The 15,785-nt window shown below is 42.4% G+C and overlaps 1 protein-coding gene across 3 annotated transcripts in view; it reads left to right on the top strand.

Annotated features, from left to right (window-relative positions):
* The first annotated feature begins 7,731 nt into the window (after positions 1–7,731).
* LOC122552390 (DENN domain-containing protein 1B-like) overlaps positions 7,732–15,785 on the top strand; it is an 83,644-nt gene continuing 75,590 nt past the window's right edge. For all 3 annotated transcript variants that reach the window (XM_087983376.1, XM_087983378.1, XM_087983379.1), the window contains exon 1: positions 7,732–7,863. In XM_087983376.1, coding sequence (XP_087839502.1) covers positions 7,847–7,863 — 17 coding nt within the window. In that variant the 5' untranslated portion in view covers positions 7,732–7,846. The remainder of the gene's footprint in view (positions 7,864–15,785) is intronic.

Consider the following 15,785-nt stretch of genomic DNA (forward strand, 5'->3'; position numbering starts at 1 on the left):
TGGACGGGGTTCCTGGGGTTTGTGGTGATGTCATTTCCTGTTCATTTTCTGCGGGGTTGATAGATGGTATCTAGATCTATGTGTTTGTTTATGGTGCTGTGGTTGGGGTGCCAGGCCTCTAGGAATTCTCTGGCATGTCTTTGCTTAGCCTGTCCCAGGATAGATGTGTTGTCCCAGTCGAAATGGTGTGTGTAGGGCTACGAGGGAGGGTCGTGTCTTTTTGTGGCAAACCAAGCCATAACCTTCAGGAAAGTGAAGAAGTGGTTATCATCGTCGAAGCGGTTAGCACACTCTGATCCCAAGTGGGATCTAGTGCTGACATGCAAAACAGTAAAAGGTAGTGTTGGCTCACAGATGGTCCAATGGAGAGGAATGTTTGCTTCCTGAACTTTGTCTGATGCAAAGCACAAATATACCCAGATACAGAAGGAAGGTTTGACAGTCATCTTCGGTATGAGGAAGTTCTCCCAAATCCTTTACGGAAGTAAATTGTAATAGTAATGGATCATAAACTCCTGCTAGGGCTACTTAAAAAGGACAAGGCTGTGCTGCCCATTGCTTCATAGCGGTGGGCTGTCATTGTAAGTGCCTACAGTTACAAGCTGGAACACTGTTCGCGATGCCAAGTGGCAAATGCAGGTGCCTTGAACCACTTCCCGCTAGCAGATCCACCACAGTGGTGTTACCACTGGAAGAATCGTTGTGGTTTTAAACTTTCTGGGCACCCTTTCTGTCACCGCTGACAATATCAGAGTGTAGACACAAAACAATCCCGTCCTGACAAAACTAAAACTGCTGGCGGTGATTGGGGAAACAAAAGGCCCATCCAACTAGAACTGAAGCCTTTCTGGATCTGGTGATACCAGATCACCATAGAGGATGGCTTTTTATTATGGGGAGCAAGAGTATTTGTCCCAAACAAAGGTCGTCATCAGATATGAGTACTGGCTGTACTCCACCAGGGTCATCCAGGGTCATCCAGGGGTATCCATTATGAAGCCATTAGTGACAGGTTCTGTCTGGTGGTCAGATTGGATGCAGACATAGCCCATGTCAGTGGGGCAGTGCTCAGAGTGCCAAGAAGGACAAACATTTCTGACAGCAGCTCCTCCACATTTATGGGAATAGCCAGGTAAATTCTGCACTTGGATACATGTTGACCAAACAGCACCTTTCATAGGCTCAACAGTCTTAGTCATTGTGGACACCCATTCAAAGTGATTGGATGTGCATAGAGTTCATTCATCAAACATGAGGACCGCAATAGAAAAACTGTGAGCATCCTTTGCTATACATGGGCTCTCGGAAGTGTTGGTCACAGATAACCAGCAGGAAATTCAAATAAATCCTAAAGTCGAATGGCATTCAGCATGTTAGAACAGCTGCACACCATCCTTCATCCAATGGTCTCGTGAAAAGAGCAGTTCAAACTTCAAAGGCAAGCTTAAAGAAACAGCCTACAGCTTCACTCAGTATGAAACTGTCCCAGTTTCTATTTAATTATTAGACCACCCCTCATGCAACTACAGGAATAGCTTCAGCAGGTTTGCTAATGGAAAGAAGACTCCGCTCCTGGTTAAATCTGATCTTCCCAGACCTGGGAGGCAGGAGGGTGAAGTGGCATCAGGAATTCCAGTGTTGGATACAAAATTCATCTAAGCAAGAGAGACAGTTTACTTCAGGGGACGAAGTTTGGTGTCAACGTGGTCCTGCATGGGTAAAAGGTGTGTTTGTTGCGAAGTCAGGTCCTGTGACATACAAAGTTCAGGTCAGGTAGGTGAGGCAGTCCTGAAGCAGATTGACCACATGAAAGCTGCAGATTCGCAAATGAGGCAGGAGCACAATATACCTGGCCCTTTAGAACATCCAAAAAGACTGTCAGAACCTATGGGTTCTCCCTTCTGTCTAGTCTTGAAGAAACTTTGGAGTCTGAGATGGACACTGCGCATGTTGCAGCCTTGACACCTTTGCTGCCTGAAGAAGGGGATGAATTCCTTCCAAGACTCTTCAGATACTAGAGGCAGGCTCTGGTCTGGTACACACCACCCATATCCGAGGCTGAATTGGAGAAACTGGACCCAGTGCAAAAATGCCCCAGGAGAGGCTACACAAAAATGAACAGGCCCGTATCCCCAGACTTAGAGGAAAGGCATGAAGTGATTGTAACGAAGTCAGCCTGGTGGACATCATAGACTACGAATTCCCTGAAAGGACCAGATTAACAGTCCCAATCAGAAAGCCCTGGCTGACGGTGTGTTGGAGATTCTGTTCACTCTGAGAACTGGCTTTTTGGAAGCCAGACCAGTGCCAAGTTCTACTCACGTGTAAATAAAGGGTACTTGGTAACAGGATACCAGCCTCTGTGGAGTTATTTCACCTCTGTCAGAAATCTGGTTACTCTGCATCATACATTCAGGAAATTGATAAACCACAGTTTCCTACCAGTCAGGATATGTATAAAGTGACAATACTGTCGGAGACAGGGTCTAATATTGCTCTCTTGATCTGCTTGTAACACTCTGATTTTAAAGTTTGATTCCCCTAAACCTTCAGGTTTGTTTATAATCTCTACAAATGTCAAAACTTGAAAGAGTAACTGGTTCATAATGGCCCGGACATCTTTGATCAGAAATCCATAGAATCTAGTGTGTGGCCAATTCAATATTGAGCACAAGAATGGCCTCCTTCTCTCAAAGAATCAATTGCAAGTGTTATTTCTCACAATGTGAGCATTGCTGGTCGGTAAGCAATTATTGCACATCCCAAGTTGCTTGCATGCTGCTTGTAGGCCTTCCCTTTAAATCACTTCAGTTACAATGGATAGTGCTTCCAAGTCCATAATTGTCATCATGATGACTGACTGCTATTGTTTAAACAATGTTAACACACCAGACCTATCTGAACCCAATTGATCAGATTGTAACAGTAAAATATTCCAACTGTTTCATTTTAATTCACCTTTAACTAATGGTTGGGTGGCAGGAAGTTGAGGCCAAGGAGTTGGTGTATGTAGGATCGAGAAATTGTAGTGCATTACGGTCAATATGTGCATCTTGCGAATGTGAGCCTATTTGCTGCCTGTTCATAAATACTACAGCTACTCCCATCTTCTGCAGGTCAGAATGTAGCTGGATATAACTGAATTTATAAGTCACAGAGCTGGGTTATACTGGACATTGTGAGGAATGAGGTAACTGTCTCCAAGGGTTTGAAAGGTCCTCCAGTTCCCTGCGATTGGTATGGGAATCCTCCGCTATCAGCAAGATCAGAGGAGAATATCCAGACAGGTGTCCTGACCAATGACACTGACACTACTGTAGAACCATATAATGCCACATTTGTCAATTGGCAGGCTTGTAGGGAGTGTAGTGAAAAGCTTTTGCATTGACAGTGTAACTGCAGGTCATTTGTTTCCCCACTTTAGATTTCAAAGTCCCATAGACCTGATGTGCTAGGGTTTGTAAGGATAGTGGACTGCTTAGTAATTGCATAACAGTAGCCATATTGTACATAGCATTGTCCCAAAGCAGTTTGGTGAGAAGAATAGAAGAATTGAATATTATTTAAATGGGGCAAAACTGCAGAAGGCTGCAGCATGGAGCGATTTGGGAGTTCTAGCCCATGAATCACAGAAAAGCTAACATCCAAGTTCAGTGGATAGTAGGGAAGGCAAATTAATTGTTAGCCTTTATTTCAAAGGGAATGGAGTATAACAACAGGGAGATCTTGCTAAAACTGTACATAAGGCATTAGTCAGACCACAGCTCAAATACTGTGAATACTTTGGGCCTCTTAAATTAAGAAAGATATATTGACAAGGAAGGCAGTCCAAAGAAGTTTCACCAGACTGATACCAGGTACAAGGTTAAAAATCACACAACACCAGGTTATAGTCCAACAGGTTTATTTGGAAGCACTAGCTTTCAGAGCGTCGCTCCTTCATCAGGGGGTTGTGGAGTATAAGATCATAAGACACAGAATTTATAGCAAAAGTTTACAGTGTGATGTAATTGAAATTATACATTGAAAAATACCTTGATTGTTGAGTCTTTCATCTGTTTGAATACCATGCTCCGAAAGCTAGTGTGCTTCCAATTAAACCTGGTGGACTATAACCTGGTGTTGTGTGATTTTTAACTTTGTACACCCCAGTCCAAAACCCGCATCTCCAAATCATGACCAGGTACAAGGACTGTCCTATGAGGAGAGGTTGAGCAGATTGGGTCCGTACTCATTGGACTATAGAAGAATGAGAGGAAACCCTATTCTTAGAGAACTTGACAGGGTAAGTGTGGAAAATCTTGTTTTCCCTTCAACTATATTCCTAAAATAGAATTCCTTTTTTGTGGAATTTACCGTAGGCAAATTAGCTTAATACATTCTCTGTCACAACCGTGATTGCATTTTGGAAAAATACCTCATTGACTATGATGTGCTTTGTGATATCCTGAGATAATAAAAGGATGTATTGAAATATGTTTTTCTTTCCTTCACACTTCTGTTTAATATACAGATTGTGGCACTAGGTGTCAGCATGATCCCACAATCTGATTTCCATACAATCTGCAAGTGACTGAGTTACACACAGCAGCAGCTTCCTGACTTAGTCCTAAGCCTACTCTGCTTCACCCTGGTTTGACCTCGGTTAGCAGTTAAGGATGGGCACTACATGTTAGCATTGCCAGTGATGTTCACATTCCTCAGTGCCCGCAGTTAGAGAACACGATGTGCACCTCGCTGGCTGGGCCAGCATTGATCGCCCAATCCTAGCTGCCCTTGAGAAGATGGTAGTGAGCTGTCTTCTTGAACCGTTGCAGTCCATATGTTGTAGGTAGGCCTTAAAGACCGTTAGGGAGGGAATTCCAGGATTTTGACCTAGTGACACGAAAGAAATGGCAATATATTTCCAAATCAGAATAGTGAGTGGCTCAGAGGGCCGGTGTTCCCATATATCTCTTTTAGAATCCGAGGATGTAGACAAACAGCTCCAGTGGTTTGTTGTGTTGTAGGTTTCCCCAATACTTTTATTTTACTGATATTAATTTTTACTTGTTTTCATCACCGAGATTTACCCTGTATTTTGCGTATGCAACTTGAACTTTCTACTGTGATGATAGGTACAAATCTAAGGATATGGTGTAGGCCATTTAAATCTGAGATGAGGAGAAATGTCTTCACCCACAGAGGCGTGAACCTGTGGAATTCCCGGCCACAGGAAATAGTTGAGGCCAAAACATTGAATGATGCCAAAAAGGAGTTAGATATACTTCTTAGAGCTAAAGGTATCAAGTGGGGAGAAAGGAGGAATAGGGGACTGAGTTAAATGATTGGTGGAGCAGACTCAAAGGACTGAATGACCTACTACTGTTCTTGTTTCATATACTCGTCCTTCAAGATGTAATTGGCTGTCGGTTTGGAAGGTACTTGGTGAATTACTGTAATGCATCTTGTAGATGCTGCTATTGAATCGGTGGTGAAGGGATTAGGTGTTTGTGGATGTGATGCCAATCCAGCTACTGCTTTGTCCTGGATGGTGTTAAGCTTCTTGAATGTTGTAGGAGCTGCACCCATCCAGGCAAGTGGAGAATATTGCTGTATCGCCCCCAGCCTGATTGCAATCCAGTACCACTTTCGTCTGAGCTTTGAGTTTGTGGACAACATTAAGCTGACCTGCTAGTTTCCCATGATCTAACGGCCTTCTCACATTGATGTCTGTACATACAGATGACCCACTAAGGTGAGATCCTGGAAGAATGTATAAATGATTTTATTGTAACATGTATTTTACAGTGAAAAATACCACAAAATACAGGGAAAAGTTTCCACTATCGCCATGATTCTGGTGCCATTTTGAATAGTTAAAGAATAATTTAAAATATAAAAGGACATAGCCAGCTGTCTTTGAAGTCACCGTTCCTCAGGCGCCATTTTTCGCTGCTGGCCCTACCTCACCGATGTCGCCTCTGCTGATGTAGACAGGCAGCAGGCTGGAAGAACACAGCAAGCCAGGCAGCATCTGGAGGTGTAGAAGTCAATGTTTTGGGTGTAACCCTTCTTCAGAATTCCAGATGATGCCTGTCTTGCTGTGTTCTTCCAGCCTCCTGCCTGTCTACTTTGGATTCCAACATCTGCAGTTTTTTTGCCTCTGCTGATGTAGCAGCCGATATGGGTTCTGTGCTCACCTCCTCAATGCTGCTGCGAGAGTCCCACTCCTAGCTTACCAGCCACCAACACGCTGTGGACCCCAATGAAGCTGCCTTCTTAGTCAATGCTGTCACCACCAGTACCGCCATGACTGAGCTCTCTATCGCAGGTAAGTAGAAGCACAAATAAAGAGTGAAAAAGAAAAGGAAAAAAAGAAAAGTGGACAGAGTGGATGAACCCCAGGCAAAGGAGCCCAGATACTGCCTATTATGTCACTGCTGTCTTGAATGCCACCAGAGGCTGGGTCCCTGTGGAATCATATCTCAGAAATATGTCATTACTTTCACACAGAAAAATAGAAAGTAGGGGCAGGTGTGGGCCATTCAGCCCTTCGAGCCTGCTCCTCTATTCATCCAACTCAGTCCCCTCGTCCCACTTTTGCCCGGTACCCTTTATTCCTTTGGTCCAAAAAACTATATCTAACTCCATCTTGAAAACATTAAATGTCAACCACTTTCTGTGGCAGAGCATTCTCGCCATTCTCTGGCTGACGAAATTTCTCCTTATCTCAGTCTCAAATGGCTTACCGTACATCTTTAAACTGTGACCCCTGGTTTTAGACTCTCCAGTTGGAGGAACGTTCTTCCCAAGTTTACCCTGTCGAGGAGAACTAGAGGAGAGAAGGTCAAACAATCCCCTTTCCGACCTTTACAAAAATGCCCACAATCAAATTAATGAAAGATTCCAAATTTGTTCCTTCGAATCTTCAGGTTACAGCACCATTCCTCCTTTTACAAAAGCAAAATATTTTGTTCTTATTCCTGCGTCTACTCACTTATCCGGTGGCATTACTGGTGGAAAGGTGTCCAGTTTCCTACTTCACAGCATGCTGCTCTTAAGGTGGTGCCTGATAGAAATAGATCTGATCCTTTCTGAATTGCTGGTCATTCCCCTCAATAGATGACTATTTGATTTCAGTGAATTTAGTGAAAGGGAGGATGAATTTTTAAACCTCTGTGCACCAGGTTAAAAGGAATCAAGAGGAAATGACTGGCTTTTGTTTTTGAACTTGTACCACTGAAAGTGCGACTGACTTGAAACTTTAATTCTGTGATGGATTTCACGTCTTCTTTCATTCCCCTGTTGGGCAGTGATCCTACTTTGAAATTCTTCAGGACATGTTTACATTTCCATATCACATACACTATCATATCTTTATGATTGTTAAAATTGGAATATATTGAAGACTGTTGTAGAGAGAGATTATGGTGCAGAAATCTACATGATTCCTGAAGAAGAGCTTATGCCTGAAACGTCGATTCTCCTGCTCCTTGAATGCTGCCTGACCTGCTGCGCTTTTCCAGCAACACATTTTTAGCTCTGATCTCCAGCATCTGCAGTCCTCACTTTCTCCCCGCAGAAATCTACATCTCAGCTTGTGGACTGAGCTTGCAGTCTCACTATAGAGTGACTGTGCTCTGAGTGGCACGTCACACATCGTACTTCCTATAGCGTAACGGAAGGATTGCAGCATTATATGCTGGCAGAAAACTGTTAGATCCAATACTAGACACCCCATCACCCCTTACACCCCCCTCCCCTCCCCCATTTCCCCACAATCCCCACCACTTCCTAACTCTATGATTTATCCATATCCAGCCCAGGATTCTTTGCAGCTGGGAAGACTGATCATGTAGACAACATGGGATCCAGAATCAAGTAAGAGACTCAATCAATTCCAATGCGATTACAGGACTGTGATATATTTTTTAAAATTTGCCTGATGAATGCTTTCCTTCTCTAAATTTGTTCTACTCAGCTGGTGCTGAAGTGACAGTTAGGTGTTTGAAGACAAGTAGAGAGTTTGAAAGGAAGGAGCTGAAACCACAGTTTAGCTGATGCTTGAGTTAACAGGTAGTTTTGTATTGTTGACGTACATTTAAGTAATAATTTTTTAAAGTTTTTTTTTATATTTCTAAGCTAATGCTTTAGCCTTTGCCAACAAATGTAATTGCTGAGCAAGGATTGGGAGATGGTAATGTCTGTACACCTGAGATTAAGTCTGTACAAGAAATTGAATATGACAAAATGGTTGCTTGAAAAGGAAGTTGGTGTGAGATTCGTACCTTCTGTGAAGGTTTGTGAACTGATAGATGCAGATCATTCTTGCTGCCATCCTGTTGTGCACCCTTAATTTATCATATTTTCTATGTACAATACAGATTACACTAAAAAAACTGACAGCTTTTTTTTCAAACAACAAAACCGTCATTCTCAGAAGTAGTAAGCTTTGAAGTAGCACAGAGAGCAGATGTTAAACTCACTCAACAGAGTAGTTTGTAAGAAGCTATTCCATCCAAGATCGATGGTGCTGTTTGTGCACAGTCTATCTGCTGTGTATAATCTCGAGATTTGTCATATTACTCCAGTAAAAGCCAGCTAAATCTGAAAATAAAAGATTCTGAACAGAGGAAACAGAAACATAGAGAAGTTTTCCCTTATACTGAACCAAAAAACCATTGAAGAACTGCGGAAATCAGAAACAAAAATCGAAAGGAAAAACACAGTAGGTCTGGCAGCATCTATGGAGAGAAAGCAGAGTTGAGTTTTGGGTTCAGTGATCCTTCTTCATTTTCCATTATCTTGTTCCTTAATAATGCCTGTTCTATTTCAGATGGTGCATTTGTTCCACTCATTAGCAACTATCAACTATCATGAGCAGATTAGATCAATCTGAAGACAAGTCTCTTCTAGTCTGGCCTCCTCCCCCCAGGCCAGAGTGTGATCCCTGAATGGTTCCTACTTCATAAAGGGCAAACCTCACTGTTTCTCATTAGATTTGGTTAGTCTATTTATGCCCCATTCCACAAATATTTTTTCAGATTGATCCCCACTTCCCCCTTGTTGTGGGTCATTATTATCATACAGGTTTAACACTAGGACTTAGCTTAAGCTGGCTTCAGAAGTGATCCATCTCCCCACCTTCTTCCTTCATATTGATCATACTTCCTTTCTGTTGAGTTATGGTTTCAGTGTTTCTTTCAACGTTGTTTCTAAAAACAGAGTTACCAGTTTTGGTACAGTACTGCAGCTCACAACTAGTGTTGAGTAACAACACTAAACTAAGCAAACAAAACAGTTACATTAAGAGCTAAAAGACATGGTGCACAATACAATTACACATTACAACAAAGCGATCAAATACTCCCTCCTCCTGTCCATCCAGGACTCAAGCACCCTGTCCATCTCCATATTGTTTGTTGTCCTTGAGATTTGTGTGAATTTACCAATTTATTATATATGACTTCTGTCATTAATATAAGTGCCGTGGTGTGGTGACTTATAAAACGTTTCACTGTATATTTCAAATAAAAGTACATATAGAACATAGAACAGTGCAGCACAGCACTGACCCATCGGCCCTCAATGTTATGCCGACCTTTTATCCTAATCTAAGATCAACTAACCTACATACCCTTTCATTGTACTACCTTCCATGTGCCTATCCAAGAGTCACTTAGATGTATCTGACTCTACTATCACTACTGGCAGTGCATTTCATGCACTCCCACCACTCTCTTTATAAATAACTGACCTCTAACATCTCCCCTAAACCTTCCTCCAATCACCTTAAAATTACACCCCCAAGTGACAGCCATTTCTGCTGTTCACTCTATCTATCTCATCATCTTGTACAACTCTTTCAAGTCACCTCTCATCTTTCTTCGCTCCAATGAGAAATGCCCTAGCTCCCTCAACCTTTCTTCAGAAGACTTGCCCTCCAGTCCAGGTAGCATCGTGGTAAATCTCCTCTGCACCCTCTATAAAGCTTCCACATCCTTCCTATAATGAGGCGACGAGAACTGAATACAATATTCCAAGTGTGGTCTAACCAGGGCTGTATAGAGCTGCAGTATAACCTCATTGCTGTTAACTCAATCCCCCTGTGAGTGAAAATCAACACACCATATGCTTTCTTAACAACTCTATCAACTTGAGTGGCAACTTTGAGGGATCTATGGACATGGACCCCAAGATACCTCTGTTCCTTTACACTGCCAACAATCCTGCCTTTAACCCTGTAATCTGCATTCACATTTGACCATCCAAGGTGAATCACTTCACATTTTTCCAGTTTGAACTCCATCTGCCACCTATCAGCCCAGTTCTGCATCCTGTCAATGTCCTGTTGCAACTTACAACAGATCTCCACACTACCCACCACTCCACCAACCTTCACGTCATCAGCAAACTTACTAACCCACCCTTCCACTCCCTCATTCAAATTATTTATAAAAATCAAAAAGAGAAAGGTCCTAGAACTGATCCCTGTGGAGCACCACTGGTCACCAAACTCCAGTCTGAATACTTTCCATCACCTACTACCCTCTGTCTTCTATGGGCCAGCCAATCCTGTGTCCAGACAGCCAGATTTCCCTGTATCCCTTGCCTCCTGACTTTATGAATGAGCCTACCATGGGGAACCTTATCAAATGCCTTGCTAAAATCCATGTACACCACATTCACTCTTCTACCTTCATCATTGTGTTTTGTCACATCCTCAAAGAATTCAATAAGGTTTGTGAGACATGACCTGCCCCTCTCAAAGCCATGCTGACTATTTCTAATCAAACTATGGTTTTCCAAATAATCATAAATCCTGTCTCTCAAGATCCTCTCCAATAATTTGCACACCGTTGATATAAGACTGACTGGCCTCTAATTCCCAGGATTATCCCTATTTCCTTTCTTGAACAAGGGAATAGCATTTCCCACCCTCCAGTCTTCTGAGGGTGAAGACACAAAGATCATCGCCAAAGGCGCAGCAATCACTTCCCTCCCTTCCTGTAGTAACCTTAGGTATATCCTGTCTGGCCCAGGGGAAGTATCTATCCTTACGTTTTTCAAAGTTTTCAGCACATCCTCCTTCTGAAGATCAACCTGTTTGTGCATATCAGTCTGTTTTATGCTGTCCTCATAGACGTCAAGGTCCCTCGCACTAGTGGATACTGAAGCAAAGTATTCATTAAGGACCTCTCTTACCTCCACTGACTCCAGACACAAGTTCCCTCCTCTATCCCTGATTGGCCCTACCCTTGGCCTATCCCTGATTGGCCTTGGAGTTTTCCTTAATCCAACCTACTAAGGCTTTTTCATGCCCCCTTCCAGCTCTCTTAAATCCATTCTTCAGTTCCTTCCTGGCTACCTTGTAAACCTCTAAAGCCCTATCTGATCCCTGCCTCCTCAATCTTAAGTCAGCTTCTTTTTTCCTCTTGACTAGGTGTTCCACATCTCATGTCATCCAAGATTCTTTCACCCTACCATCCCTTCCTTGCCTCAGTGGGACAAACCTGTCCAGCACTATCAGCAAGTGCTCCCTAAACAACCTCCACAATGCCCAGGAAACCCACCAACACACTAAAACAGCAGCTAATGAACTTGAAAGACCCTATACAGACAACAAGCAAAACTAACGTCATTTACAAAATACCTTGCAAGAACTGTAACAAGCACTACATTGGACAAACAGGCAGAGAACTAGCCACCAGCTTACGTAAACACCAACTAGCCATAAAAAGATATGACCCTCTCTCACTAGTATCCTCACATATGGATGAGGAAAGACACCACTTCATCTGGGACAACACATCCATCCTAGGACAAGCCAAACAAAGACACGCACGAGAATTCCTAGAAGCATGGCATTCTAACCAGAACTCTATCAACAAACACATCGAGTTAGACCCTATCTACCAACCCCTGAGAAAAGGAACAGGAAGTGACTTCACCATAGGAAATAACATCACTACAGGAAATGACATCACCAACCCAAAGAAACCCAAACATATAAATAGAAAGCAGGAATTTTCAGCATTGCTTCACCTGAGGCCCACTGAAGATGTTACCTAATAGGGTAATGAAACGTCTGGAAATGAACCTTCCAGCTCAGCGAGCAGACCTACATCCAAAACCTCCACATTTCTGTCGTGCATTTCCCCGAGAACATCTGTTCCCAATTTAGCCGCCCCAGTTCCTGCCTAATAGGATTGTAATTGCTTCTCCCCCAATTAAATACTTTCCCATACTGTCTGCTCCTATCCCTCTCCGTAAGTATTGTAAAGGTCAGGGAGTTGTGATCACTATCACCAAAATGCTCTCCCATCGAGAAATCTGATACCTGCCATGGTTTGTTGCCAAGCACCAAATCCAATATGGCCTCCCCTCTACTTGGCCTATATACATATTGAGTCAGGAACCCTTCATGTGACAATAAATTTCTATTCTGTTCTATCCACTCAGTGTTAATGTGGTGGCATGAGAAGCCTTCTCATTGTAGATGTTGTATCTGCCTTCTTATACAATCAATTCACCCAGTTTTTTTATTATGTCAGTAATACAGCAATCACAGTGACAGGAGTTTAACTGCTATATTAACACACTCTCTAGTGCCATTGTGACAAGGACGGACTTTAGGTTTTCGATGGGCAACAGGAGGTTGAGTCTTTTGTAGCCTTCCCTTACTCCGCCAACAAGGATGACAGAGGAAGGGGAGCTGGATGTTTCTTCACCTTCTGGACAATTACTAAATGAGGAAAGACCTGGTGGATTAGTTAGCAAGTAATTAACCACACAGAACACCAGAGTACTGGTTTATTTCAAGTGTTGATTCATCTAATCTTGCCTGACTTGGGGTGATTGGCTCTCACTGTAAGAAAAAGAATGATTTCAGATCTGATACCAGGTCATCCCTGAAGGGAAATTCCTGCTCAGCTATGGTTGACGTGGAATGATTCCCCTCAAGCTATAAGCTATGTATCACTATAACAGAGAGAGATGTCTACCAGCCTTCATGGACAGATGCTAATTATGGACAGTTGGAAGGTGCATAGTAGTCAGATGAGAACAGGATTAGGTTTCACTTTAAACCCAACCTACCACATCCCCATTGAATGAAGATTGGGCTGATTTAGTAATGAGCAGCTGTCCCCTCTTCCTTCCTTCCAGCAAGAAGTTAACACCTTCAGGTTCATTTTCTAAGCTTTACTCAGTCAGCCAATGGGACATGTAGGAGTGATGCTTATTTAACAACAGTGCTAGGTGAGAAGAGGAAAGTTTTGGCAGATTATCCAACGTCTGCTTTCTGACAAATAGCCGCCCCCATTCCTTGGAATGTTTGTAAGCAAGGCAGGAATAGAATGTTTGCTTGAAGGAAGAACCTCACTTGACCAAAGGTCAGTATATAATTTTAGATGGATGCAAGCAAGTTGAATTTCTGCTGCCGAAATTCCTGCCCTAAATCTGTATGCCTTTTATTTTGCTTACCCTGTAATACATACCTCTTTAAGCAAGCTTTTGATCATCTGACCTCATAATCTCCTTATATGGCTCAGTATCATGCTTTGTTTTATAATACTGTTGGGAAGCACCTTGGGATGTTTCACTACCTCAACGGCACTATACAAATCTATCTTGTTGTAGTGAGTTTGTGAAGAATGGAAGCTGTAAAGCTGAAAAGGAGAGAATAAGAAAAACATGTCTTTGGTTGCTATAGGCTTTATCAGCACGATCCTGAGGGCAACGATAGCCAGCCACAATGGAGTTCGTGGGTATATTAACCGCTTTACCAGCTGGTGCTGGATGTAGGGGAGAAATATATTTCAGTGCAGGAATGAGAGATTCTGAAGTTGCTGATCCATACGGCTGAGCCTTAAGGAGGAGTACTCGCTGGTGATCTACTTGGTGCTAGAAACATACGAACACTCATATTAACACACACTCTCACTCAGTCAGTCATTCACTCGCTCACACACACAAACACACACACACACATATGTTTTCACATTCACAGTCAAGTTCTTAGCAGAGGCAGTAATGCAGAGACTCGAACAAACAGCTCTGCCAACCATCCAGCCCAAACTTTGGGTCCACTACAAGGATGACACCTTCGTCAGCACTAAACGAAACAAATTAGAGGAAGCCTTCAAGACCATCAATAATACCCTTACTGGCATAAAGTTCACAAAAGAGGAGGAAAATCACAACAAACTGCCATTCCTAGATGTTAAAGTACAGCAAACAGCCAATGGGGATCTTCAAACTAGCATCTAGAGGAAAACAACACATACGGACCAAATACTGAACTACAGAAGCAATCATCCTCACAATCATAATCCACAAATGAAGCTGCATTAGAACATTATTTCAACAAGCCACCACATACTGCAGCAGAGAGGAACTACGAAGAGCAGAGGAAAATCACCTGTACAGCATATTCAAAAGGAACAGGTACCCAATGAACACAGTCCATTGATTTCTCAGCAACAAACCTAAACACGCAGACAAAACGCGACTCTCCCCTACATCAAAGACATCTCGGAAATGACTGCCAGACTACTCAGACCCCTTGGCATCATGGTAGCCCACAAACCCACCAACACACTAAAACAGCAGCTAATAAACTTGAAAGACCCCATACAGACAGCAAGCAAAACTAATGTCATTTACAAAATATCTTGCAAGCACTGTAACAAGCACTACATTGGACAAACAGGCAGAAAACTAGCCACCAGGATACATGACCATCAACTAGCCACAAAAAGACATAACCCACTCTCACTAGTATTTTTACATACAGATGAGGAAGGACACCAGTTTGACTATGACAACACATCCATCCTCAGGCAAACCATACAGAGAATTCCTAGAAGCCTGGCATTCCAACCGGAACTCTATCAACAAACACATCAATTTGGATCCCATGGCCACCCCCTGAGAAAAAGAACAGGAAATGACATCACCACAGGAAATGACATCACCAACCTAAGGAAACCTAAACACACAAATAAAAAGTGGGCCATGCCACCAGTGCTTCATTCGGAGGCTCACTGATGATGTTACCTAGTATGGTGATGAAACGTCTGAAAACAAACCTTCCAGCTCAGCGAGCAAACTTACATCCAGAACCTCAACCTGAGCTACAAATCTTCTCAGACTCACGAATTCAGAGTCATTGTCAAGTTCATGTACACCCAATTAAACATAGTTTAATTATAATACATAGTTGTTTTCCTGTTATTGAGGGAAAAGAAACGATGTGTGTTTTCTTTTAACCTGAATGAGAGAGTTATGTAAAATTGGCCAATTGGTGGTTTAATCAAATGGTTACATTTGTAACAGTGACAGGAATACTGGAGCTTGATTTCCAGCTCACTATCTCAGGGAGATGTGACATTGTTTGGAGGCACATCCCGGATTTTGTAACAAAGACAATGTAAGATTGGATGTAGAGTTAGAGTAAGTGATAATGGTTAAAAGATTGAACACCAGATTTATACAGACAAAAAGGTGGCACTAGAAGCTGCTAAAAGAGAAGTGGCAAAGCTGCCTCTGATGAATTTAAAAGCAACCACAATTCACAAGGGCTAAGATATTAGAAATAATTGAAGGACTAGCACAGAATTTGGACTTAATAGAGATGTTGGAGTGATATATTCCATATAGTGAGACATGAGAGTCTGTTCATATTGGAATCAGTTTAAATATGTCGAAGTATTAATGTCACTTGAAATGGAAAAAGAAATTAAGATGCTAGAGATGGCTGAGAAAGATAAGGAAAGCAAGATGGAATTGAAATGAGAAGG

Source organism: Chiloscyllium plagiosum, unplaced genomic scaffold (genome assembly GCF_037043375.1).
Source record: "Chiloscyllium plagiosum isolate Xiang-an unplaced genomic scaffold, Cpla_swu_hap1 HiC_scaffold_45, whole genome shotgun sequence".
Classification (NCBI taxonomy): domain Eukaryota; kingdom Metazoa; phylum Chordata; class Chondrichthyes; order Orectolobiformes; family Hemiscylliidae; genus Chiloscyllium; species Chiloscyllium plagiosum.